Source organism: Cyanistes caeruleus, chromosome 2 (assembly GCF_971803275.1).
Source record: "Cyanistes caeruleus chromosome 2, bCyaCae1.hap1.1, whole genome shotgun sequence".
NCBI lineage: Eukaryota > Metazoa > Chordata > Aves > Passeriformes > Paridae > Cyanistes > Cyanistes caeruleus.
In genome coordinates this window covers 98,191,963-98,219,282 of record NC_141702.1, presented here as the reverse complement: position 1 = coordinate 98,219,282, position 27,320 = coordinate 98,191,963, and the positions used below count along the sequence as shown (strand labels likewise).

Below are 27,320 nucleotides of genomic sequence, written 5' to 3'. Positions count from 1 at the left end.
TTACTCTTCTAAGGGCAAAAAGGCACTAAAGAACTAAACCGAGGTGAGCTGTGGCTGTGTGACTGTCCTTTCCCTGCAGGCAGTGCTAGTCCCATACCCTCTGTGAAACAATGGTTTAGAGACAAATAAGTGTAATATAGTTGACTCAGTGCAGTAGGGACTTCCCCACTTTTGCCACTCAGTGAAAAGCCACATAGGACAGTTAAAAAGGTTGTTTTCAACAGCCATTCTAATTCTCCTGGTCTTCAGAAACACAAAGATGTGAGGTACAGCACTAAATACAAACATAAAGACTTTATTGAATGCTGCTCAATTCCCCAAAGATCTTTCATTACAAAATTTTTCCACACAACTGCAATTTAAGAGATTGGAATGGTACTCTGATAAAAGATGTGAAAAAATACTTGATCAAGTAAACAGACAAGACTTCTATTGTCAACTTTCCACCTTTAAGAAACAGACTGCATTTTCTTTAAAGAAAACAAGGAATAATTTCTTGACATTCTTTCCTCCTTACTGAAAAAAAAAATATACTAATGCCAATTTTGGTCTCATTCTTCAGTCCATGAGATGCTAAAACTAATGCAGAAACATCCAAGATGGGTCTTTCTTGGAGACTGCACCAGTCTGGAGGGTCCTTGGGCTGACGAGGAGCATCATTGATGGGCTCTCCAGAGGAAGCTCCATCCTCAGCTGTAGCAGGAGGAAATCCTTAACTAGCCCAGGACCCAAGAGGCAGCAGGAATGGGGCAGAGGCACTGGCCACCCCAACCTGTTGCAGCTGATTCTCTCCCTTCCTTGCCTTGTTTCTAATGTGAGCATTGTATAGATATAAATCTGAATCCAATCAGGAATTCAAGGACAGCTCTGTATCAGAGTTCCTTTCAATGCTGTAAGGGGCATATACTGAATATCTCAAGTTACTGGTAACGTACCTCGGTTTTATTTGAGAAAATACAGCACAACTAGAAGCCTTTTCTATCACCTTAACCAAAGTATGCAGCAATGTGAAAAGCACATAAAAAAAACAAGGAAAAATGTGTACATAGCAAACTATACCACCTATGTGCAACACAATCAAAAATTCAAGTCATAATTCTCACCACTCCCATAATTATTTCACTCATTAAGGATGATAATTCAGTTCTATGAAACATTGGAAGTGACAGTATATCAATAATTAGACAAATTTACAATATGTTGTGGTAATGACATCACTTAACTGCTGTATTTAAACTCAAATCTTTACATTTGCCAGAGAAAAAAATTGGCTGTTTCCATTATACTGATGAGGTTTCTTTTGCAAATCTTTATATATTTCAAAAGGGTACAAAAAAAGAATGTCTGCCGAGTAGAGGTGGTCATTTCTTTTATTTGGCACTTGTATTGTGTGCATTGAGCACATTGTGAGTGCTGTTCTGCTTCTCTGCCATCGCTTTCTTAAGCTTTAACTCCTCCAATCTCCTCCACAACTCTTCACGTTCCAATTCTTTCTTTTTCTCTCTGAAGAAAAGAGTGAAAGATCAATTTCAGATGTGTTTTAAGCACAATCTGGAAACATAATAACTTAACTGTGACTTGCATCTACTAATTCCTCTTTTAAATTTTTCTCCAAAGCTATTTTTAGAGGCAACTACAGTTTCCTCAATTAAAAACAGAGCATAACAAATAAGTAATGGTGTGTGGTGAAACTGTACCTTTGCTCCAGCAAATGAAAACAATTGCTGTAGGGTGGCTTTGCACAGCTGGCTTCTGTTTTAAGGAGGTTTTTTTATCACATGCACACAAATTAAGGGACTGAGAATCTTTGTTGGGGGGAAGAACACAGCTACCATAAGGAGGGTTGGGCAGTGGTCTCAGCTGGCCACGGGTCACCTGTGCCCTGCCTCTCTGACTCCAACGGTGCTGCTCAGTAGATTAGTAGGGTAAGCGATGCTTTTGCGGAGCTATGAAGAGTCCAGCTCCATTCTCTTCAGATACCTGAGGCAGCACAGCCAGCAGCAGCTGAGACCCATTTCACCACCCAGGAGGGAGCACAGCCCCTGCCCAGGCAGGATGGGGAGCTTCAGGCCTTTCCACTGCCAGGTGCCACCTCACACACAGGACACCCAGCACCAAACAGCTCCACTACAAGCCCCACAACCACAACAGCAGAGCAACATCCAAAATTACAGCTTGGATATGTTCATCAGTGGGAACCTGGAAAAAGGCTCAGTACCTTTGCCTTTCTGCTTTGTACGAGCTCGTGAGTTCATCAAAAAGCTTGCCGTTCATTTCCATCAGGGTTTTCAGCACGTTGTACACCAGTGCCACAATGGTTCTGGAACAGAAGGAGCACAGCTATTAGATTTACTCAGTGACAAAATCAGCTTCAGAAGACAAGAATTTGACCTCTTTTTCAGATTCTGAGCTTCTTCTTCAAGATAATACTGTAAGGTCAGGGAGTTTCTGAAACAAAATCCTTTCCATTTTATTAATTTACAGAGGAAATTATAGTATAGTTAAACATTTTTTGAAATGGCTATTTAATCTTAAATTCCTGACTTCTGTAATTACACAGGATATAATTATTCATGCTGTGGCTGTACTTTAAAGCCATTCAATTATGTGAACCTTTAATAAACCAAGTTTTAACAACAACTCTGTAATATTTGAGCAATGAAATATGAGAGTCTAGAAAAATAAAACTTCTGGCTCATAGCTTCAAGAAGGCAGCAGACAAACCACAGGCTTAGGTTGGTTTAGCACAGCAAAGCTCTCCTAGCAGTGTTTCTGGGCAGCAGGAGTCTTGCTAGAGAACTAGAATCAAGAATATCAGATCATGGATTTAGGTACCTCAGTTTCCTTAAGAAACTCACCAACTTGAGCAACACTGGCTGTGTGTTACATGGCTGCCTGTATTCCTGCACTTCCCTTCTTTTTGTGAAAGTATTCATATTTCAGTAAACCATCTTAAATGTTGTGTTATCTCCTTTAAACCCATTCATATTTATACAAAGAAATAAAAAATCAATGAAATTAAACATTAAAATGCCTGTCATTAAGTTTAATCACTAATCAAAAAGTAGGTAAACTGTCTTCCCTGTCTTCTCCCTCACTAGTAGTTCCCCACTGACTGCAAAGCTGCAGCCCTGTGACCTTGAAAAAGGAGTCAAAAAAACCCCTAAGGAAATAACCAGAGAACCAGGTTTGCCTTTTCAGTGCACTCTGTCCACCGTGGCACTAGGAAATCTCCCAGCTGTTCAGCAGAGCCTTCTGCTTGTCCATTCAAAACGCACAGTATCTGTTGCCTGTTTATACACTTATTTTTAAAATTTGGTTTTTTGTACCCTGGTTTTCATGTGGTTTGAGGTCAAAAGCTTATTTAAGGTTTTGGTTTTCTGAGAGGAAAAGTTGGATATTGAGCAAGAAGTTGAGCCTGTATCAGACAACCAGATGGATACAAGCATGTTTTGCTGCCCTCCCAACAGATTAGAATCAAAGGATTATACTTTCTTCCCCAAACTTGCTTGTCCTCAAGTAGGCAATTATCCTATCTCTTACTTCTTTCATAAAGGGAAACATCTGCCTGCAGATAGGGAAAGAGGGACATCCTCCAAATTTGTTGAGCTCCCAAATACATTGATACTCCAAGGACTATTCCCCAAGGTTTGTATTCGGTTTTCAACTAGACACACCATCTAGATAAACCCAGAATAATTGCAAAGCCTCCAAGGGCTTAAAACAGGACATCTGGTTTACTGCAGGGCTGTGGCAAGCTCCTGCTGATCCTGCCTTTTGCCTGTACAAGCTTTATATTCTGCACACTAACTTGCAGCTTAATTCAGGGTGTTGGCACCCAGTATACTTCAATACCCTTGCTGCTTCTTTCAAACACAGGAATACCAATATTTAACTTGTGGCACTAAATATAAAGTGAAGTAGTCACTCGTTTCTCAGTCCTACCATCCTTTGTAAGGGTTGCTCCCCTCTGATAGGATCTTTTCCCCTTCTTATCTCACTGATCAGCAATAAATACTTATGAAGACACAGACAATTGTATTCATCTGAAGTATTAAAGGACAGCAAAACAGAAATAGAAGCAACCCATGGAAATGGTTTTGGTCCAAGTAGCATTAATTTGCATTTTGAACTAACACAAAGGATCAGATGTAATTACAATATAAAGACCATCATCCAGTTTCCTCACACTTTTTCAATAAATTCCAGGTCTCCATTGTAACAGTGCAGAACAGTGAAAGAGCAACACAGCTGAAAGTGACACTCCATTTAACACCCAGAATGTCATGGATTTCATCTTATTTAAGTAAAAATGAAGTCCCATTTACAAGTTCCCAATCCAAACCTGAAACAGTGGACAATATATTTACAGTGCTACAGATAAAGTGAAATGCCACATACGGATTCCAGTGTTCTTTGGAGATCTTGTACAAACTGCCAAACATAATTGGTAGAATTTTATCAATGTTCTCCTCAATCAGGCTAAGAATATATTCGTTATTCCAGAAGTACAAAGCTCTTTCTGCGACCTGGAACACAAAGTTAAGGGTTCAAAACAACCATAAAGTAAGTTACCACAAGGTTTGTTTGGGTTTTTTTAGTACTTATTTTATTTACCTGAAAATGTGAACTTGACACACTCTTGGATATTTGCTTAAATAAAGGCTCTTCTATTTTTTTGAATTGTGTTGGTTCTATAACATCTAAGATTTCTTCAATTTCACCTAAAAACATTACCTGTTTGTTTAGAAAGAAAAAAAAAAGATGATAGTGTTTCATATCACCATTGTGAACAGAAGCAAACAAAATACATCTTATACATTACACATGAATCCTGCAAAGAAGACTGTCATTACAAGGCATTTAGACATGCACAGGGGTTTTGCAGCCTAAAATGTCAATCATCACTCTCAGCTAACAGGTTACAGCTCTCCTTTTGGATTTCTTTTGTGTAAATAGTGAATACTTCAACAAACTGCTTCTGCAGAAAATGGGGTTTTACATTTAAACAAAAAAATAATTAGGGCATCTTATTTATCTTATTTCAAGAGTGGTTACAGAGATTATCAGAGATCACCAAAGTAGCTTTTGAAGTGATAAGTAGTTAATTCCCATATAAAATTGCAACCATCAGAAGTCTGTGTAGCTGGCACAGAAAAATTTATCACCACTTGCAGAGAAAGAGACAACAGTGTTAAGGGACCCACTTTTAAAGAGCTGCTGGGAATGGAATCTGGTGGGATAAATCAAACTCCTGGTTTTCAAACTCATTTTAACTACATAGAAGAAAACATACTGAGTCACATGACAAAGGTGAGTGCCTCAAGAAGCTTCAATAACTGCAAGTTTTCTTCAAGATGTCTTGAAAAGCACAGATAAAGTTTGTGAATCTGCCCCACAAGATTTTACATCACAGCAGACACCAGAAATGAGACACAAAACCAACCTCTTTCTGACTGCACGTTTTTGGCCAAAATTTGAGCAGTCCTCTGATTACCTGTATGAAGAATACAAACAAGTTAAAGTAGGATAAGTTCCTACTATCTACTTAATAAGAAAAGTACTGGTTTTTCTCTGCTTTTCCTTATTCAAAAGTTCAATGAAAACTGAATAAACACTCATTTAAATGTTTGTCTTGTTTAGGTTGTCAGAATAACTCAGACCCTTATCTCTTAGTGTGCCTGTGATTATCTAGTCACACTCTGCTCCCATCCCAGTACTCACATTAACTGACAGAATGCTGATCACATCAAAGAATCACAAAGTGAAGTTAACCCCCCTGTAGCTAAATCTCACAGATTATTTTTTGTCTTCTACTCATCCATACTTTGGGGAGCACCAGCCTTGGCATCAAAGGTTTGAAGCCTGAGAGGAAACAATAAATGCTGACAGGGCTCTAAAGAGGAGCCATGGCCTCCAACTCTTCCTCTTCTCTGCTACAATTTGATGTGTTAGACTGGAAACTAAAGTAAGAAAGATGTGAACTTACAGAGAAAATGAATTCTAATATCTACATTTGAAACTATCTTGGACAAGACTGGAAAAACAAAACCTCTGGGAAAATTAATTGGAAGGTACAGCCCCCAAGAGGAATGGAGGAAATACAGCAAAGAAAGGCTGGAGGCATTTTTCCTAGAAATAAACATCTCACATGGCATCTAAATTACAAAATGAATGCTGGCTTTAAAGAAAAAAGATAAAAAAGAGGCTGCAACTATGTTCCAGGAGCAGAAACATTCTCAGAGACTTACAAACTTTCATTCTGAGGAAAGGACCTCTATTTTTTTATGATACAATAGCACCTAATTGATCATATCCAAAGGAAAAACATACTCAATTATTTAAATACCTTCCATATTTGATTTTTGTCATGTTGATTTTTTTCCTTCAGCTTTCCAACTGCTTTATTAACAACTACATGTAGTATCAAAAGTGTCTTTCCAGAGAAAAGTTAGTATGACTAAAGTATACTTCCCAGCACAAATTACTGCAAGAATTTTTAAATATACTTAATTATTGCTAGAGATGAGACCCATATTCTCAACTTGATAAAGAAATAATATGTTCTGAGTATAACAGTGCACACCTCAACAAGATACCTATCCCTTGCTCCTCCTTGCTGAAGTATCAGTTTCCAGCTTCATGGAAACTGACTATGCTTTTATTTTAAGAAGTTGATACCTGCACATTTATGTTCATGGATTACTGCTTTTACTACGTAAGATTAATATTCTTCACTGAGCTACAAGATTCCCATTAAGTGGCTTACAACAGGTAGGCACCTGCTGGAAAACTTTATTCATGTACAAGGACTGCACATTTAGCCTGATTTCGTCCATGTAAAGGCCATTGCACTCAGCAGGGTTAGGTAACAACCTCTTCTTGTCAGCTCTGCAAACATCAGGACTGACCTGAGGCAGACTACCATAGCTACAAGAGCTCGGATTGAATGTCCTCCAAACTGACCCTGAGTGACAATTCCTGCCAGAAAAATAACAGTAAGGTATGTGTGAAGACAGCCTTCCGATGGAGTTCTTAAAATATTACTTGACCTAAAGCCAAGGAAAATTTCCAATGCTATCTCATCAGTTGCCCCAAAATTTAACATTTACTTTTCAAGCATTTCAGAAAGTTTCTTAAAGCTTCACTTATCCTATTAACTTTAATTCCTTTATAAAGCAACTTTTACTATACACACAGAGTAACAACCAAAGCAAACACAGGCCATGACTCTGCAGTGAGTTCTTGTGTCTTCTGCAGCCTGAATTCACCTTTAACTGATTAAGAAGCAACCACAATTGTATAGACCACAGTCCAGATGAGCCTCAGAACTGCACTGTGGCACTGCTCTAAAGCCCTGCCTTCTTCACAGCAGTTTGGGCTTGGATCCTGCACCACACTTCCATAAATTTGTGTCAGGAAGTTCTGACCTTGTCACGCTGTCGCTTCATTCCATCGTGCAAGTTTTTATGTAACACTACACATTTTCTACTCACATGTCAACTTGAACTGTCAAAATGCCTTTTGAGGGTTGTTTCCTCAATTAGCTTAAGGAATAGGGGTTACAGAATTCCTTTCTCCTTGCTCTATCCCACAAAATAAGCTTATTGACCAGAGTGGCTGGGAACACTGCAGCACAGTGGGAAGGAGATGCTTCAAGCAGACAAGGCAAATCCACGACACCCTCCACCACCTACAGAATAACTGGTCAGCTGAAACAGCTGTGCAGAAAACAAGCTTCCACTGAAAGACACTCAGAAAAGATCAGTCTTGTTTTCCCAAAGCTGTTTATCTTTTTTTCTTTAAAGAAGAAAAATTTATGTCGTGCATAAACTCTTCATTTTTTCTGTCACAAAAGGGGTAAAGTATTTAAATATCAACATAGCCCTAATGGAGATATTCCTAATTGTCCAAGCAAAACCAGTTTCTTTTATAGTTGGCCTGACATCACTCTGTGTCCTCACAAACTGCTGCACTGCCCTGAGCCTCTGTTCTTCATGGGCCCTGCCAAAGCCTGTGCATAAACCCTCTCTAGCTGAGCTGTCAATATGTATCATGGGAGATTCAGTCTGGCAAAAGCCACAGATGCCTGAAGCACCTAAGTTTTGATGCCAAGAGGCACCCCAGGAACTGAAGAGGCAGAACAGAAACAGCACATTTGGAATTTCAGAGTTCTTTCTGTCTAAATGAAGTGTTGCTATTATTTTCAACTTTTATTTTGGGATTGTTTATTCCCTAAAATATTTCAACTTCATGCAGTGGCTAAACACAAGCTATCAGTACCAAAACCATTGACATTTTAGTTTTATTAGAAGAGAACAGTCATGACATGCTTTCTCATTTGAGGTAGTTTGCATGATACCAGTAATTCAAACTTTTAGTTAAACCTATGCTCTATTTTGGCCATAGGTTAAGAGACAAATGCCCTTTCAAACTCAGAATTTTCTTAATTCTAGATTTTATTCCTCCCCCTTCTCCCCAAGAATCCTAATTATCCATCTTTAATCAAGATAACACAGCACTGCTGTACAATTCAACAGGTTACACTGCACTATTTAATTGAAATCAAAAATAGAAAGACATCCAACTGAAAAACACTTACAGGCTCTGTTAAAGTTGTATCCTTTTCCAGGAACTGTACAACACAATAGGCGAGCTGAAATGTAAGTCATATGGTTATTTAGTTTTAGCAGACACAATTTGGACATTGCAGCATTACTAAGTATCACAATTTCTAATGGAAGCACTTCAGATCATGGGGGGAACCCAACCCAAGGCACCCCTACACAGACATTTCATATTAGTCCAAACTAAACAAAGCAGCAATTAAAGCAGCAAGATAAACAGACCTGCTGTATCTTAAAAAAACTTCCTGCATACCAAAAAAACATCTTTTCAATCTAGAAAATTATTTTTAAGCTTGGCAGTTATTTCCTTAACTCAGATCCCATATCCAGACAGATTTTTCTTAACATCAACTCCTGTATTAACATTACAAAGCTATCACTTTCAAACATCTATACTGGGGTAAAAAAAAAAGCCATACTTCCAGTTAAAAACTAGTTGTAACACAGATTTGAATGAGCACACATTGCACATTGCCCAGGTACCAGACACCTACAGCACACAACATTCAGTAGTAAGATTACAAGTGAAAGAATTTGAACATATTCCAAGGCCACAAGAGATCAGGTAGCTGTTGCCCAGCTGAATGTCCTGTCCCAGTGCAGCACTGGCCAACAAGCGTATGTGGACAGGTAGAAGGAACGGGGAAGCATAATGTGATTAAGTCACCAGCACTGCTCTCCCAGCCTCTCCTGGTTTCTGTACAGGGCCTGCTCAGGCCAAGGATATTTAATGTTACATAATTACTTGGAGTTTAGTTACTGAGCATATAGTTGAGTAAGTAAACAACCATCCCATGCAGAAACCATACAATAATCTTATTACTGAAGTAGTTACAATCCTAGATTCCATTAAGACCGATTTTTAAAAGTGTCAGTATTTCACAATATAAAGCAAAGACAAAAATTATGTAAAATGCATTACATTTCAATACTTAGGATGCTTGAAATTTAAGCATTCCCTTTCTTTTTTTTTTAATCTGTTATGCCAAAGCAGATAATTACAATGCCATAATTGCAACAGGTCTAATTTACTTCTTCTGCCCTTAGGCTAGTGATGCATTTGTATAGATTCAAAAAATAATAAATGTCACACATTAATCTCATAAATCCCATTATATGTGTATATTCAGTAAGTAATGCTTTACTGTTCAAAGACACAAAGACTCAAGCTTAATTCATCTTTAAGGCTTTAACTTTTAAGCACAGGCTATACTTTACTCAGCAACAAAGCAACCAGGCCACTTGGGATTGTAAAGGAGATTTACCACTGGCTTAGACCTTTGGGATAAAATGAAATCAGGAACACACAGTGCTGTGTGTGCACCTGGCACCCGTGTTCTATGAAGGGACAGAGGAGTGGCCTGCTCAGCAGGAGAAATGCTACTTTCTGGTACAGTTGAATTAATAGGGCCCCTTTCAGTAGCCATGAACTGATCACATGTATCCCAGAAAAAAAGGGCAGCTTGCTGTACTGATCTGTCAGTGAGAACACCTTTGGGAGGTGACTGGGCCCTTTCCTTTCACTGACTCATTTCATGGAGCAGCAAGGCAATAAACGACAAGTCATTGGATTAATTTAAAACTTCATATGAGAATTAGGAATTAAGTGAGCTTTTCATTTGATCTTGTTTGTAGGCTATACAGTCATAATGATTTCACTTTAATTAGAAACCCATTTTCTTGTATCTTTAGTCTGTATGGAGCTGTATTAGTGAGCTAAGTCACAAAGCAAGTTTTAATTAGCCACAGCAGAATGAATTACTTCCAAGCTTGCATCAACCATATTCAATACTTGAAGTGCCATATGTCTGGAAAGGATACAGATTATTCCTCAAATGAAATGCTGAATGTCTGTGGCAAGTATAAGAATCAAAGTCAGCTGAAGAACTGCAGCATTCTGACAGTGTGTCATGGATCTACATAATTCCTGGCTGATCCAGAGAGCTACTGTGCATCTCTGCCATTTATAAATGGCAACAAAATTCTCCTTCCCACCCCATCACTGGTGCAGCTTTAGAAAGAAAAAAACACATACAAAATAAATACTTGGCCATACCCAAGGTTCCTTTACACACAGCATTTAAGTTATATAAAGGAAATGACAACAGCACAAGGCTCTGGGATTAAATGAAGCTTAAAGTGTGACAAGACTACAAGCAAAAAAGCTTCCCACTTCAGTTGGTAAGTCTTTGACTCACTGGTACATTCTTTCACTTGTAATATTATCTCAAATATCATCTCAAAATTAACATTTAGATATAAGATGTGTAAGACTTTTTTAAAAAGTGACTGAATTTGCAAATATTTTGGACTATTTGAATTATAACACATAGTGCTTTAAATTTCATTAGTTTCAAATGTAAATATAAAAACCCCACCACTCTTAAAAATAGGCAAAAGCTTACCTGTGCATGAAACAAAGCTAATCCCTTTGCAGTATGCATGGGAATCAGAACTTTCATAAGGAACTGTTTGTGTTCTGCTTTCAGTGGCAGTGCAAAACCATTGATAATACTGAAAACATGAATAAGCAGGATTTATTTTTATTAAAAAAATATTTTTTCCTAGCAAGTCAAGAATTTCTGTAAGTTCAACTGAAACTCCATTTCTGATTCAGTTTTTAAACCTGATTATTTTGAAACCATAAAATAGCTCTACATGTGCACAACCTTTAAAATGTTGGTATCATGGGAGTTTAGACTCTTGGTAAGGAATACCAGAGAACCACAGTAGAAGCTAAACAATACTCACGAGATGAGCTGAAGTATTTTTATCATGACCCCCACTAAATAAAGTCATCTACAGTAAGTCTTGCTGTCTAATTGCAAAGTTTAGACAGATGTATAAGGAAGCTGATCCATTTCACCCACAATCACTACAACTTTCAGTGAAACAAAAGAATAACAGTGCAATTTGAACACTTGTTTTGAGATTGTTCCCCTTCAAAAACAAAGTTTAAGAGTTGTCGCATTGATTCAGTAATCTTATATTAAAGAGTTGATGAGCTACAGAATAGACAAAAGTCCTTCAGGAAAAGGTTAGCTTCTTTTGCCCCTTACATTTTAGGCAAATCCAAGAAAATAATGGGATCCCCATAACTTGATTTTTCATGAAAACTTTTTCCACAGTAGCTTCACCATATTTGTATTTTCAGTTAGACCAGTAATATGATTTTCTACTGTGAAATGCATGACAGTTTTGGAAAGGCAGTAAAAAAACTACCAGAGAAAAAATTCAAAGTTAAATTCAAGTTAGTGAAATAACATCCAAAAAAAAGGTAACTAAAAAACCTTAGCACTCACAAGGCTTTCCTGAATAGAACTGAAAGAAAACCAGCTTGCTGAAGATTAAAGCATTTCATTCAGCATGAGGGCAAAAGTTAACATTCATTTTCTCAATCAAAGAACAAGTCATCTATCAGGTAGAAGATAAGCAAGAGTAGATAGGTCTGACAAACAAGGACCCTTGAGAAACACTTTTTGCCCATCACCTTTAAAACTTGCACTGAAAAAGGACCAATTTATTCTGTGTCCAAATTAGATATTCATGTGGTAACCCTGACAGCATTAGATTATCAGTGACTGTACTTCATCACTTGTTACTGTAATAATTCTCTTCTCCCCTCCATTCCCAAAGCAGCAAACATGAAGCAAATATTCACAATAACATTTTATATTTTTTCTGTGTGTGATCAAACTTACCTTCCTAATATCTCAAGAAGTTCAGCAACACCATTGAAGTGCTCTGTTTCATATATAAACCTGTAGCCAAAAAAGACAACCATCAAAAATTGCCACAGAGGATCAGAGATTCCAAAGAAATAATCTTTACTAAGCTTCAAATATTTGAAAGCAAGATCGCAGACCATACACAGGTCTTTTATTTTAAGAATTAATCACTGCAGACCCAGACTGTGAAGGCAAGATAACTAGTCACACACACACAGCATACCTGAGGAAAATGTTGTTTATCTGTTTCCTGATGAATGCTCTTAAACCAAGGAATTTTCCATAAATTCTATGAAGAACTGTCTTTAGGAAATCACGTTCTCGTGGGTCTTCACTGTCAAAGAGCTCCAACAACTTTAAAAATTAAATTGAAATGTATTACTTTTGAAAGACTTAAGATTGTTTTGTTACTACCTGATTTGAAATTTATCTTTAATTTACAAGTTTACATTAGGAACAAAAAGAATCAGCTTAACTGTACATTTTGCTCAGATGTTAATAGTATATTTTCAAAATTACGTTTTTAATAAAGATGAATTTTTTTCTAATAAACTCATCGACTTCATTCCTTTCTTTTCCTTTTCTGTGTACAACAGACATCAGAGTCATTCCAGAAACTATTATACTATCAAAATAAAAATGCAATTGCAAACATGAGGTTATGAAACTGTAGGTAAGTGGTTTGCACTTGCTGTTTAAGAAATCAGAATGAATCAAATCCATATCCTGTATTTACAATTTCTTAATTAAAATTCTTTACTGCTTATCTCAAAGTGGTAATTGTGTCTTGATGGCCAAGCAAAAGCATTCCTATACAAGGAATTTTACAATTAAGGAGGGGGTCACAGAGAAAGCACAAAATATGTAATTATTAACCAATTCCCTATTAATACAGACTAAACGCTGCAAGAAGCTAACAAAACTTTCCACACACTTTTTTTCTTGTAGGAAGTCTTTCAAGGGTACAGAAAAGACCATGCTCACTCAAAGACATAAAAAATACTCAGATCACATTACAGACCATAATTTTTCTTATTTTTTTTTAACCCTGCATGCCCAAGCAACAGCATACTCAGAAATGTCAGCTGCCTTGAGGCAAGTCAGTGCCAGCTCAAGCAGTCACCAGTCCCTTGCTCAGGTCTGAGCTTAGGTATGTGTGTACTAAGTGACACAAGGGACTGGAAACAGCTGTTCAGGAACTTGGTTAGTTTCAATTTTATATTTAGCAGGAATTTCTCAGGTCACTACTCCATGTTTTTTCCCATATATAGCTAGCTGTTGGTTGCATTGTCTCCATCTTGTACTCTAGAGAAAGATCAAGTGAAATGTCAGGAACAAACTCTGCAATGCTGCTCTTAAGAACCTGCCTTAGGTTGCAACTATATCCAGCTGTTAAAACCAGGCTGGGGCAGTGTTCTTTATCTCTTCCACAACCCATTCTCCCTCCAGGGGGATATCTCATATTAATGGGCCATTGAGTCTCAGTGCATGACTGATAAAATTACATCATCCCATGGTGAGATGCTCCACCCAGGGGGAGGAGCCCAGCATGCCTACCTGGATATAATCTTTATTATTAATTTACTTGGCACACCACAGGCAGCCTTTCTCCACTGGATTCCCAGAGGAAGACTGGACCCATCTACACCACCACTGGACCTTCAAAGGAAAACTACAGGATCCCTTCTACAGGATCATTGCTTCAACAGAACCACATCTGTCACTCTAGGAGGACTGCAGACACCACCCTGACCAATGGAGGCCAGGTTGTATTCTGACTCTGTCAGTGTTTTTTTTTGTACTACTGCATTTTATTTTATTTTCCTAGTAAAGAACTATTATTCCTATTCCCATATCTTTGCCTAAAAAACCCTCAATTTCAAAATTATAATAATTGGTGGGGGCAGGGGGTTTACATTTTTTCCATTTCAAGAGAGGCTCCTGCCTTCCTTAGCAGACACCTGTCTTTTCAAACCAAGACAGGACCACAGGTCTATATGTAAACTGAATACCCACAGCCAATAGCTCACCAGCAGCTTCAGGCTCAAATTTTGTGTGTAACTTGAATAAAACTGAGAAGAAGGAAACACTTTTAAACAAGAACAGTAGAACCAGAAAATAAGTGGAAATTAAATGCAGTCACTGAAGGTAGGGAGGGAAAGCACACATTTTGTGGTTTTACTTTTCAATGCTGTATTGTGATGGCCTGCCAGCACTCACTCTTCAGATACTGAGCAATTATTTTGACCAACAAAATTTGGAAAACAAATATTTTGACACAGTGAAATAAATCCCCACTGAATTCAATTTGAACCAAATATTTTTATTGCATTTTACACTGTAATTCCCTGAGAAGTTATATTTAATATGAAATCTCACTTCTTGCTCATAGTTGCTTTGCATGGTAAAGCATGACTTCCCTAAGTAATTTCTTACTTGATTTTCCTTTTGTGATTAATGCACAATAGTAAAGATAATTACACTATCTAGACACAAGTAAGGTGTTGAAACACATTTCATGTATAATAAGTATGTGAATTTTTTACAAGAAGAAAGTTTGCTGTAAGTTTTCTCATGGCAAAACTATTAAAAAAACAAACATAGAAGGGCTACAAAAATATAATTACCACATTATTGATTTGACTGGAATTAAGTTACAAATCATGAAAAATAGAACTTTACAAATTCCAAATATCTTGCACATCAAAGCACTGAGGTTGATATCTGAAAACAAAGTGTTCCTGAAGTTACTAATTACATATAGCCCCTGTGGCATGATGTGCTGTTTATTTAGTATTTGGCAGAAACCACTGCTGCAAGTAGTGAAATTTACCCTGTGTCAACAGGAAAGCTTTTAAGCATCTGATAAATTAAGCTTGAGATGTGATCTTTAAATTCCACTTCCAACTTTAAAACTCCTCTCTTACCTGCTGTACAAATCTCTGGTCAATGTATCTCTTTGCAATGCTGGGCTGAAAATCCGGGCTCTCCAAAAACCTCAGGAAGAACTCATACACCAACTACAAACATGGAAATGAAAATTGTGAAGTTAGTAAGTATACCATAACACAGATCTCAGCCTTGTCATCACCACCAAAGTCTGTGGGATTATTCACATATTCAAAAAGTATGGAAGTAATCGAAGCCTAACACATCACTGCTTAACCACAGCTTCTACTGGAATTTACGGAAAGAATTACAGTAAGTACCTAAAACACTTTAATTCCCAGAAGAGTCAAAGCTTAATAAATAATCTACTGAAAATACCACTAGTGGACAAAAAACAAGTTCTAAATGTTACATTCCTGCCATGTTAAGAACTTATTATGGAGAAATAGGTTACCAAACATTTAGCAGCATTGAGAGTTAATAAATTAAGTGCTCCAACATTACATAATTCCTTAAAGAAATGAAGAAAAATCTACTAAGTATTCCTGAAACTAAGTTCTGACTGCAAACTGTGAAAATGAAAAGTTGTATTAAAACAGCTGAATGAATTCACAGAAACTGAAAGAGCTCAGATTAAAATTAGGCTTCTATATCCTGGAAATTCAATTATAATATCCATTACGTCTTGGAGCATATTATTTCTACTTAGTTCAAGTTCCTATTTGCTACAATCCTACAATATCCAGAGATTAAAAAACCTGACAGGAGATAGAGCTACCAAAGCTCTACCTGGGGTAGCAGAAAGTGGGATGGAGAGGCCAGAGCACAAGTCCCATATTTTGGGGTTCAGCAAAAGTCCAAAATACTGCACTTCCGAAACAATGGCAGATTAATAAAGTACAAAGAAGGCATCTCTTCACTAAGACAGAATTGAGAGGAAATATTCCTTACGTTTAGATTACATTCAGAGTTGTTCATGTTCTCAATGCCTATTTCATAACTCAATATAATTAAGCAACTGATTAGTAATAATACTGCAATGAAATTTAGGTACATAATGCCATCACTGACTGGGCTTTTAAATAAAACCCACGCAGACCTGTGCTCATCCTCACAGGCATGAGTTTCAACTATTACCACTCTGAACACTTAACTAAACTGAGAGCAAACACCTGAGTAATTCATAATTATAATCAGAAACCTCACTGCAGAGAAGTACATGACAGTAAGTACTTTTATGCTGAACATTTGAGCTGACAGTTACTTATGCATAGCCTCAAGGAGGGTGTGCTGTATCTGCAAAGCAGAGGCTCAGAAACTCAAGCTACCCTTCACTTCGTCCCACTCTGACATACTGTAAAAAGAGCTTTTCCTATCAGCAGTTTACATAGAATAACAGGATTGTTAGGGTTGGGAGAGATCTCTGGAAATCATCTAGCCCAAGCCCCCAGCCAAGGAAGGGTCACCTACAGCAGGTGACAGAGGAACAGGTAGGGTGTGAATGTCTCCAGAGAAAGATTCCATGACCTTCCTGGGCAAGCCTGGAACAGTGCTCTGCCACCCTCAGTGTAAAGTTCCTCATCTGTTTCAGTGTACGGCCATTACTCCTTGTCCTGTCTTCTCTTGGCACCATAATAGACAACCCAATAGTAGAATTTTAAATGTTACCATACTGCACCTTCTGTCTTAGAAAGAGCTCAACCATGGCTGCTTAAAATCTCTTATCAATGACACAGACAGTGAGAGAACACTCAGCACAGATGTTTGGTGCAGATGACACCAAACTAAGCAGGTGCTTGAGCAACCTGATCTCCTGTAAGGTGTCTCTTCTCATTGCAGGGGGCTTGGACTAAGGTGATTTTTAAAGGTCCCTTCCAGCCCAAAACATTTTGACTCTACTGATCTTCTTCAAATTAGCAACTAGATAAATTTGTATAGAAACGGGCAACATATGGCCAGAGGAGGGTACATAGCACAGCTTAATTTTGGAACTTAATTTAATTCAAGATTTCTGTAATAAACTCCTAATATTACATATTTCTATCAGTGACAACAACAAAGAACAGCCATGTGTGATAACTGCTTAGACAATGCCACACCACCAGGGCAGAAAATAGGGAAAAAAAAGTATGTCATGTTACCCACAAGAAAGGACAAGTTGACTCTGAAGCCCTAGAAGAACAAATACAGAATGAAACTCAGATTGCAAAGTCACAGCTGGAGTGCTAAGAAAAAGCTCTGCATTTGCAAGCCCTTAAGCTGAGACAGGGTTAACCATAGGATGACTAAGATCCATCCTCCCAATGAAGCTATGGAAGTGACAGGTGAAATCCTAGGATATTCCAGGAAGATACTGACAGCACAGAGATGCAGAGACCTAAACATGCTTGAGGAAATTTATTAAAACCTGAAAGGATACAGAGAGAGCCACTAGGATTGTCATGGGATAGAACACTTTTTAAGAGTGAACACTAAATTGGCACATTTTGTTTTCCCTAAAGGACAGGGGAAGAAGGATAATTATGCCTTCTTTCCATAAATAGATACAGTGACTGCAATAGACATCAAGCAGATGAACTAAGTGAAAAGCACAATGCTGCAACATCTTGTTACAAGCTGTCCAAGATTAAATTCAGGCTATCAACTGGATATCAAATGACTTTGGAAATCCTTGTGAGCCTTGGGAGATACATGAAAGCCTCTTTATCCAGGACACTTCAGGAAGCAAGCTGCAGTGGCCATTCCTGGGTAAGTCAAATTCTCACTTTCCCTGTATGATAATGTTAGCAAACTTAAAAGCATAACAACAACAATCAAACTAGGGGCACCAGAACAGGTTCTAATCACAACAGATCCTACCTAAAGAGACAGGCATGCTCAACTTTGAGTTTAACAGAAACATTACTCTTGGAAATACTAAATGAGGGGAAAGATTTTGGATTTAGTGATTTTTGTTCTCAAAACTAGTCTGTTTGGGTCAAAGAGCTATGGAATAAAATTCCTAATGCTTTACTGATTCTATCTTGCAGGGACCACTAGAATATTACTGCTTTAAACAATTCCAGCAACTCTGCAACTCCCTAAGCTTCAAAATGCACAGCAGCTTTAAATGTCAACCTGTTCAACCTACTTTGGCTGCTACAAACCATTTTAAGCACTTTAAAGCAACATCTTTCAAGTGAAACTCATTTTACTGAAGGTCTGGAGTCTTTTGTTGTGGCTACACACACTGGTTACTTACTAAGCAATTACGTCAACAGATTCAAGCAGAGAAGAGTAGAGGTTCAGACTTTTTTTTTTTTTCCTCTCCTAGAAAAGTGGCTACCTGACTGCCAGATCAGGATAGAATTTGGAATTTGTAACTCATCTGTCACAAATCACAGTCAGCAAAACATCCACACCTTCTCTCCTTAAGCAGTCCTTTAGACTATGCCAAAAATAATACTGTGTTTTGCTGGGGAGGAGAACAGTTGTGTACAGCCTTTCTTTCACACACAGAATCTGACATTTCCAGCAGCTTTGTGCTCCTGAAGGGCAATGAGCAACTGAGTCTTCTATGGTCCAGGATCACATGAACTGTAAAAGGACAGAGTGGGAAACACAAACTATTTCCACTATGCTGCAAGGAGTAATCTATTCCAAGGACAAGATGAACAACAGACACAGGGAAGGGAAATCCACAACCAGTGACCAGACAGCCTGGCAAAATTTCCCTTAGAAAAATGCAAGGAAGAAACCTGAAAATAAAATTTCAAATAATACCACAGGCTACAAATCTCTTTCAATTCCTCTCAGGCAAGCCTAAGGCACAAGTGAACTGATCACAAAATCTACAGGTCTTTTTCTATGAACAGGACTAGAGTTTAATTATGACCTAAAGTGAACTGAGCTAGCATTTCCAGATTTTACCTCTGAGACACAGGTATTTAGAATTCAGATGGTGCTGCTACTGACTACAAGAGACATTTGCTTAGCCCTTGTCCCACCCAACAAAGTCAAGCCTCTCATCTAGTTCAGTTATAGCTGTTTCTCCTATTAATTAGAATCAACCATATATAAGAAAATAATGATCACAGCCTTTGACCTGCAGAGTTATTTTTTTGTGATAACTTAATTCTTGTTTGGTTTAAGTCTGAAATACTATGCTGAATACATACTTTTTAGAGTCAATATTAGAAGCTCAGTTTTTAAATAAGAGCATTTGTGGATGCATTAGAACTGTAATATTATAGGGGCAGGGTATCATTTTAGCTCTTGAGAGGAGAGAGGAAATGGTATGCAGATGTGCAGCAGCTCAATCTACCCACTGCTAGGAGCTGCAACTTCACTTTTCTTTAACAGATACGACTTACATAAATTCGGCAACGAACTACCCTGAGATATGTGCTTGAACATTTACATCTTCTAATAGTTAATAGAAAATAAAATAAAACTCAGCAGCATTTCAAGTCAATCACATTGTGGTTGTGTGTGATACAGCAGTGCTATAAAAATCACGAGATCTCCATAGAAGTGCAACAATGGAATAACCATGCAACTGTTACCAAACAACGCTGATATTGTAAAGCCTTTGCATGGAGGGAGGGAAAATGGTGGGGAAGAAGGAGGGGATTTTTATTTGCTCAAAGGACAAATAAAGGCTATTACTCCATTTTTTGTTATTGCCACAAGAAACTGAACTGTTAGTATTAACTTATATTTCATTGAAACAACACTATAAAGTTGCTCAGTTGCAGAAAACAAACCTCTTAGGTGAAGAACATAATTATCTAAAATATCCAGCTTTAAGACATACATACAGCACTATTTAACAGAGCAATCCCTCTGTTTAAAAAATAATATTTAAGCCATTTAGAAGTGTTACATTCAGCCATATTTATGCATGCTAAAAAAAGCACCACTTTTTTCCCTCTCAGCTATAAAAACTCAATTGTATTACAAAAGCAATTTTTTTGTTCTTAACAAAGGCACAAAATGACTGAAGTATCCACACTTCTTGCCTTCTGAGAAGGCTTGAAAGTAAAAGAATCACACACCTGTATGTGGGGCCATGAGGCTTCAAGAGTTGGTTCATCTTCTTCCGGATCAAAATCTGGGTTATCACTAGGTGGAAGTGTTCTGAAAATATTAGAACTAATCTGTAAGCAAAAAAAAAAATTAAATTGTATCACTGTTTATGCTCTCACCGATAACACTCATTAGGGTACTCATTTACCCTGAAATCAAATGAAACAAAACTATCTAAAGAAAGTAACATAATAAATCACTAGCTCATTTTCAAAACTGCAAAATACAAACAGCCAGAAGTCTGTAGCACATCAATGAAAATAAGAAAGTAACTTTTGTCTCAACTGCTTTACAAGCTTGTAGCTAGACATATTCCAGCATCTCCCTAGAAACTATGAAGTTTAAAAAAAAATCAGCTTCCCTATAAAAAACAATTTTTAACTACATGACACAAAGAGCTGTTTTTATATAAGACCACAAATAAAATAAAACTAAAATCAATTATGATTTAAAGAGAGGTCTATCCACGTAAGAGAGAGCAAGCATGTCTGTCATGTAAGGCAGACAATCCCAAAAATGCATTTTATTTCTACAGCTCTTCATCTTACTTGATTTCAAGATATTTCTGTTTACATTTTTCACCTTTGAAAATTTCAAGGTGTTTCAAGGGTTTGGAAAGTTAGAAACACATAACCATTCTAACTTTTCCCTTTCACATAGTAGCTATTTTTTCTTAAAGGTAGTCTAAGTTACTTTTAGTATGATACAGTCACATCAAATCAATTTCAAAAGGACAAGTTTAAAAAGGTTTCTTCAGGGATTTTTGAAGTATATTAAAGCATGTATAGAAGACCATTCAGATGTTAAAGGAAAAATGTCATCTCCTGCACCAGATATAACATACTGGATTTAAATCTCTAACACAAACAAAAGAGAACATGAAGTTCATTTAATTTCTGCATTTTTTACCATTCCTTCAGGAACAAGTTAAACCCGACTTTTCCAATCACCTTTCAAAATCTTTTAGTCTTTTTGATCAAATCTGTTTCAAGTAGCTGCTTATTACCCAAGCCTACTAAGCACAAAAGAAACTGTTCAACAGTTTGCAGAAAATCCTCCTGCCCATATTCCATGGAGTCTCCAAGGTGTTTGTAGAGTCTAGCAAAAGGACTTTAGAAAGATCCTGAAGTCACAGGACATAAGCATCAGCTGCCTCATTAAACAAGATACACAGCTATTGCATAAGATGCATTTTCATTTCCTCCTATGCCCTTTGTTCTGTGTCCTGTCTCTGTCTCCTGTTAGGACACGGCAAAGCTGCAGCACTACTGGCCTGGACTTGAAGGGCAATGAAGTTCTGTGTGGATGGGCTCAGCTGTCTCCAAGCTTAAGACACAGGAAAAACAACAAAAAAACAAAACAAAACCCCAAACCAAATAAAACCACCCAAACAAACAAACAAACCACCCCACAAAAAACAGTACAGTTGTCCTTTAATGCTGTAAACACAAGGGACTTGGGGTTCCAAAGCTTGAGAACAAAAGGCTGGGGGGGAGAGGAGTGGGAAATAGGAGTCAGAGAACATTCATTTTAATCAAGCTCAAAAACCAACATTACAATCCTCGTTCTCTTATTTGCTCTGTCTACTCTTAACAGGTATTCAATAAAACCCTCCAGCATATGAATCCTACAGAGAATGTTCTGCCTCTCCTACAAATTTTCTGGTAACATCTCCTGCAAACACTTCTTTTTGTTTCTACATGCATCTTGCTGAACTGAGCTGGTCAGCCTTTAGCACAGAACCTCAGAGTAGTAAGTTTCATGTCCAAAACAAAGCTACTAAATACACTTCTGTATCAGAAACAATCAGCAAGCCTCTCAGCCAGGCCTGTGGAAAACCAATGGTATGATTTTCAGAGTATTCAGTACTGCCACTAGCATTATTCACCTCCCAAGAATACATGAAACTTAAAATAAACCTTGCACCCTTTTTCCATACTAGACTGTCTCCCCCCAAAAAACCAATTAATTTACTTTATTATGTTTAAAATACTTTTGCAAATTCTACTCTATATCCTCTCATGTTACTTAAAGCATTCTTTTTCTTTCCCAAGTGTTGTCTTATCCCAAAACTGTGATGTCAGAAACACAGATCATAAAAGGTTTTTAAAGTCGGATAGATTTCCAGATAAATCCAGCATCAGCTTTCTAAATTAAATCTCAAAGTTTTCCAAAAATGACATCAGAAAATGTACCAGTAAGTGCACTGGGATACAGCAATTACATTTTATTGAAACAAACAACAAAAAAAAGTCCCTTATTGTCTGTACATTTGATCTCAACATTCAAAAGATACTAGGTTCAATTCCAATTTGAGCGTGCAGATTGAGGGTTCCTGATTTCTTTTGAATTCTGAATTCACAATTCATACAGCCTGTTAGGACAATCTCATTACATTAGATTTTTATATTCTGCTGGGGAACGAGGCGAGGCTGATAGGCACAAGGAGATGAAGAGTTACGTGTACTGTAGAGACATTTCTGTCATGTTCCCCAAACTGATAAAAGGTAGAACTTTCTAATTTCCCAGGAAGTTTTAAAACTTAAAGTATTTACAATACCAAACCCTGATTTCTTTTTAGTTTCAGAGTGCTTTTAACTGAGAATTTCCAAACAGAATACACTAGTTTTAGATGACCCAGAACAGAGGTGCACTGACCACTGTGCTACATCTTCAAAACTATTTGTAAGCAAAATTCCTCCTCACCTGAAGGAAAATTAGGTTGCCCAGGGCACCAAAAAGATAACCTACAGCGTGTCCTGCACATCCATTTAAACAAAGACTTTTTTTAATTATGTTGTTCCATCTTCAGTGGCTAGAAATGATACTGGTATCAATTCAAGCTCCCTGCCTCAGGATCCAAGCATAGCAGAGACGACCAGAGGAGCCTGTGTGATACTTGGGTCAGCAGAGACCAGTGAAGGAAAGGAATGCCAGAGACCTCCTCACTTGCACAGACCTTGCCTATCCACTGGTCAGAATCAGCATCTTATGTCCCTTCCTGCTATCTTTAAGGCATTGTTGACTTAGCCTCCCCACAGCTCAGGTGACTCCAGGGAAACCTGTTTGAAACCTGAGGCTGTTTCCTCTGAGAGCTGGAGAGGTGTCCCATGCCTAAGGAAGGACAAGGAGCTTTGGAAAGAAATTGTTTCTGCTTCTGCCACTGCTGCCACTCTGGCTTTTTTCAGGGAATTCTTTAGTCTGCCTGTCCTCTACTAGCAGCCAGATGATAGCTGGATTTCATTAAGGCCATTTCTACTTTTTCATCCCAAAACCACACCTCAAACACTGCAGCAAAACTCAAGTTATTTTTAATATAGGATCACTGAACATCCTAAAAACTTAAAACCCAAACAAAACAGAAGTGAAACAGTAACTCTTCCATCTCATACAAGTTTTGCTACCAAGAAAGGCCTTGAGCCTGACACAGGTGTTATGTAGAGGGAGAAACAGACCCATGCAGATTTTTTCCTGAAAGCTGGAACTTCGTCCTAATTCACAGCAAAGGCCTCTTCTGCTGCCAGTTGCCAGGGAGATTAGAAATACTATTCAAGCTTGGAGGGATCTTTTGTCTCAAGCTCTCAAAAAGCTCTCACTGAGCATTTACAGCTCTCACTGAGCTTCACTTTCTGTCATTTTAGGGAAGAAAAGGAGATGGAAATTTGTTATGGAAGGGAAAACAAGCATCCACAGAATCAAATCATTTGCACAACAACAAAAACTCAAAAGAACAGCCCAACACCACCTTATCTCCAAGAAAAGAAAACAACTCAAACATAAAAGAAAGCCTCTCTTCAACAAGTAGTATGGGCTAGTTAGTATATTCTTTCTTGTAACAAGGGGCTACAGAGGGCACACAGAATAAGAAAATACTGCAAGGATTCAGGCTTGCTGCCACCAGCAGCAAGAAAAAAAAAAAGCCTAATAAGAGGTGAACATACTTTGTCCTTTATTTTCTTATGTAAAAAACATTTAGGACAGAAAACCAGGTCCTTTAAAAAACTAAACTATACAAAACCCTGCAGTGTCCTAGATTTTTTTGTAAAACTTAATAAGCATCTGCTGAAACAGCCAAAATGATTAGAAGGGTTTCAATAATCCGAGCCCTTCAGTATAATGGCAAAACTTCCACATTTATTTACATTTAAGATCTGATTTTCTCTATCAGTTGCCCAGAAAAAAAAAACCACAACCAAACAACAAACCACCAAACAACAAACAAAATTAACCTTAAGAAAAAACTAGCTTACACTGTATAGCGAACCACAAAAGTTGCAGGCTCTATATTTGAACTGCTCTGCTTATGTTCCTGAGAGCTTTTTTAAAATCAGCATTTTATCTATGTAAACTTCACCAAAGTTTAGAGAACCATTCACGTAAATGCATGGGCACTAAAGCCACTGTTTTTACATTTCACTTTTCTAGGGAAAAAAAAAAAAATAATTCAGATTATTCTCAAGTGTCTTTCAGTTGCATTCCCTGTACCTTAAGTACAGGCAGATCAAAATCATTATTTAAGTAGCATTTGAAAATGCACATAAACACCTGGGAAAGTCAGCAGATAACAACCACAAATATTTTGTTCATTATTCAGCAAGTCATTAGTAGCAATTGCATGGGACAAGTCATCCTATGGTTTATAACTTCAGCAAACCACTTAGGCTAATATAGTACAGCTCTCCAAGGCCAAAATAATAACAAACAGACATAAAAAGTATTTACAAAGTAGAGTTGCTTTCTTATACTGATAAACTTTTTTGCTGTCACCAGTACCTGCAGCAATTACTACCAGAAAACTTTAGCCTAACTCTCCATTGCCACTAGTAAATAAAAACAGGCAGCACTGAAATATTGCCATTTTCTGAAAGAGAACAACTTTAAAGCTTACCCAGACTGCAAGTATCTGCAGTGCACCAGTTCTTTCATTTTAATTAACCTGAATGCATCATGTTTCAGCTAATAACTAGAACTTGCAAGTTGTTTGTTTTTACAAGCCTTTCTGAGCCAAGTTATCATTAACAAATTATATTGTATAAGCAGAATAACCAACCACAATTCTGAGTTAAATGCCATTACAGTCATAAACTGATTAAGATATTTTATTAAAATTCAAACTATAACAAGAGCATTCTACTTACCATTTTCACTATGTCAGCATAAGCTGATTCAACAATCACTCCACGATTTGTTGAAACATATTCAACCAGTTCATTCAGTGTTGCTCTCTTGATTTCTTTACTTTTCAGGTCTGAAACAGAGTCCATGAAGTCAAAGAGCACGCAACACTGTTGCAACTTCTGACAAAAAAGATCTTGCTGTTCATTGAAGGTGGCATCTATAGAAGAAAAAAAACCAACAAAACAACAAACACTTAAGTCTGTAGAAGCAAACACAGGATTTCTAAATCTATTTTGTTGGCAAGAATTTGCATAGCTATGATTTGGTTTTTTAATGGGGAATGTTGTGCTTCATAGTCAGCAAACTAATAGCAAGTTATTATGCAATTTTGTCAAAACTGAAAATATCTGTATGTAACAATGGAACACTCACCATCCCCAACTTTTGGTACGTGAAAGAAATAATGGACAAAGATATGGCAGTAAATATATTTACCAGCAATGAGTTCCTGAATTAACATTATTTGAAATACATAGACATTAACAAGTTCCAGATCTCCATCACCGAAAGTCATATCCAGAAGCAGTGCATCAAACTAACCTTTCATTCATCCGATTTGTCTCATTCTGTTCCCTAATCCTTTATTATGTAACCTGCTTAAAAGCTGTAAAATCTGCTTTGAAGGAACCTTGTCTTTTTACCCCAATGCAAAATGCTTCACATACTTTTGATATCATGTGATCAACGTTTCTCTGAAGAAAGAATTCCAATATTTCAAAAGGATTAATCCTGAATTTTAATGCTTTGGTCTAAATAATTTATGACAATCTTAGTCATATAAGGGTCTTCCAGATTTTTTTGCCTATTAAGACAACGTGTTTGGCTGCGACTTAGCATTTTCATTTCAGCATTCAGTACCTCTGTAATCTGATAAGCAGAATTCCTCCATTAGCATTTCACATTAACTCTAAAAGAGATGGATTATCAAGCACTACAGTCTTCAAAAATTTAATGCATCCTTAGTATGTTGCAATTGTTCCAAAGCTGCATGACCATAACAATCAAATAAAAAAGTCATTGTTTTAACTAAAGATTTGGTTTGTCTTTTGTTCTTGTTTTCAACTGGTTATAGGGGTTCAAAGCAACTGCACCAATACAGCATCACCTCATCTATCAGCTTGTTGGCATTTAACTTACTCTGGTGAAAAAACAGTATTCCCAATTTTATCTCCGAATAAAGAAAGCTCTCCCCCTGAAGAATTTTCAAGACTTGACAACATCCTGACTACATCCCTTAGCATCATTCATTCACTGCAGTATTGCTATGAGCACTGCTATTTCACCACCAAAAAAAAAAAAATTATCAAGACAGGAAAACAGCAATTGAGTACTGAAAATCTTAAAGAGTCTCACTTTAAAACCTGAACAAATCACAAAAAATCTCATGCTTCTCTTTCACGTTTTAGAATTATTCTAATTTAAAAAAACTTCATTAAGTTTATACCTTTAACAATTCACTCTGATAATGCCCGTTTCTCAAGTTTCCTACCAAAATACCTTTCATTTAGTGGCTGAAACAACAAGTCAACAGCAGGTTTAATAATCAGTAGTTACCTGATAGAATTATTTCATTTCCATAAGCAAAAAGTAATTGCTGAAATGGACTGACACACCTCCACTGTAACCCATACTGCTCACTGTGCCCTGGAAATTCAGGCATATACAGATTACTGTATTGTGCTCCCTTTCCCCACCTGACAGTTATGATCCTATTAGATGAGCATAACAACTTCAGGGGCTTTTGAACAAGCCAGCAATTACTACTCCCTCATGAAGAACAATTCACACTTTTGAATGTCAATTCTGCCATTTTAACCATTTTTCTTTTGAA

The 27,320-nt window shown here is 37.3% G+C and overlaps 1 protein-coding gene across 1 annotated transcript in view; it reads right to left on the bottom strand.

The window, feature by feature from the left end:
* Positions 1–279: 279 nt before the first annotated feature.
* The window catches only part of PPP2R5A (protein phosphatase 2 regulatory subunit B'alpha), a 43,668-nt gene continuing 16,627 nt past the window's right edge, over positions 280–27,320 (bottom strand). The window contains exons 2-13 of the mRNA XM_086878622.1: positions 25,450–25,646; positions 20,281–20,382; positions 15,283–15,375; positions 12,579–12,709; positions 12,329–12,388; positions 11,033–11,141; positions 8,603–8,656; positions 5,447–5,497; positions 4,618–4,737; positions 4,402–4,529; positions 2,219–2,320; positions 280–1,503 (exon numbers count right to left, since the gene is read on the bottom strand). Coding sequence (XP_086734748.1) covers positions 1,371–1,503; positions 2,219–2,320; positions 4,402–4,529; positions 4,618–4,737; positions 5,447–5,497; positions 8,603–8,656; positions 11,033–11,141; positions 12,329–12,388; positions 12,579–12,709; positions 15,283–15,375; positions 20,281–20,382; positions 25,450–25,646 — 1,280 coding nt within the window. The 3' untranslated portion in view covers positions 280–1,370. The remainder of the gene's footprint in view (positions 1,504–2,218; positions 2,321–4,401; positions 4,530–4,617; positions 4,738–5,446; positions 5,498–8,602; positions 8,657–11,032; positions 11,142–12,328; positions 12,389–12,578; positions 12,710–15,282; positions 15,376–20,280; positions 20,383–25,449; positions 25,647–27,320) is intronic.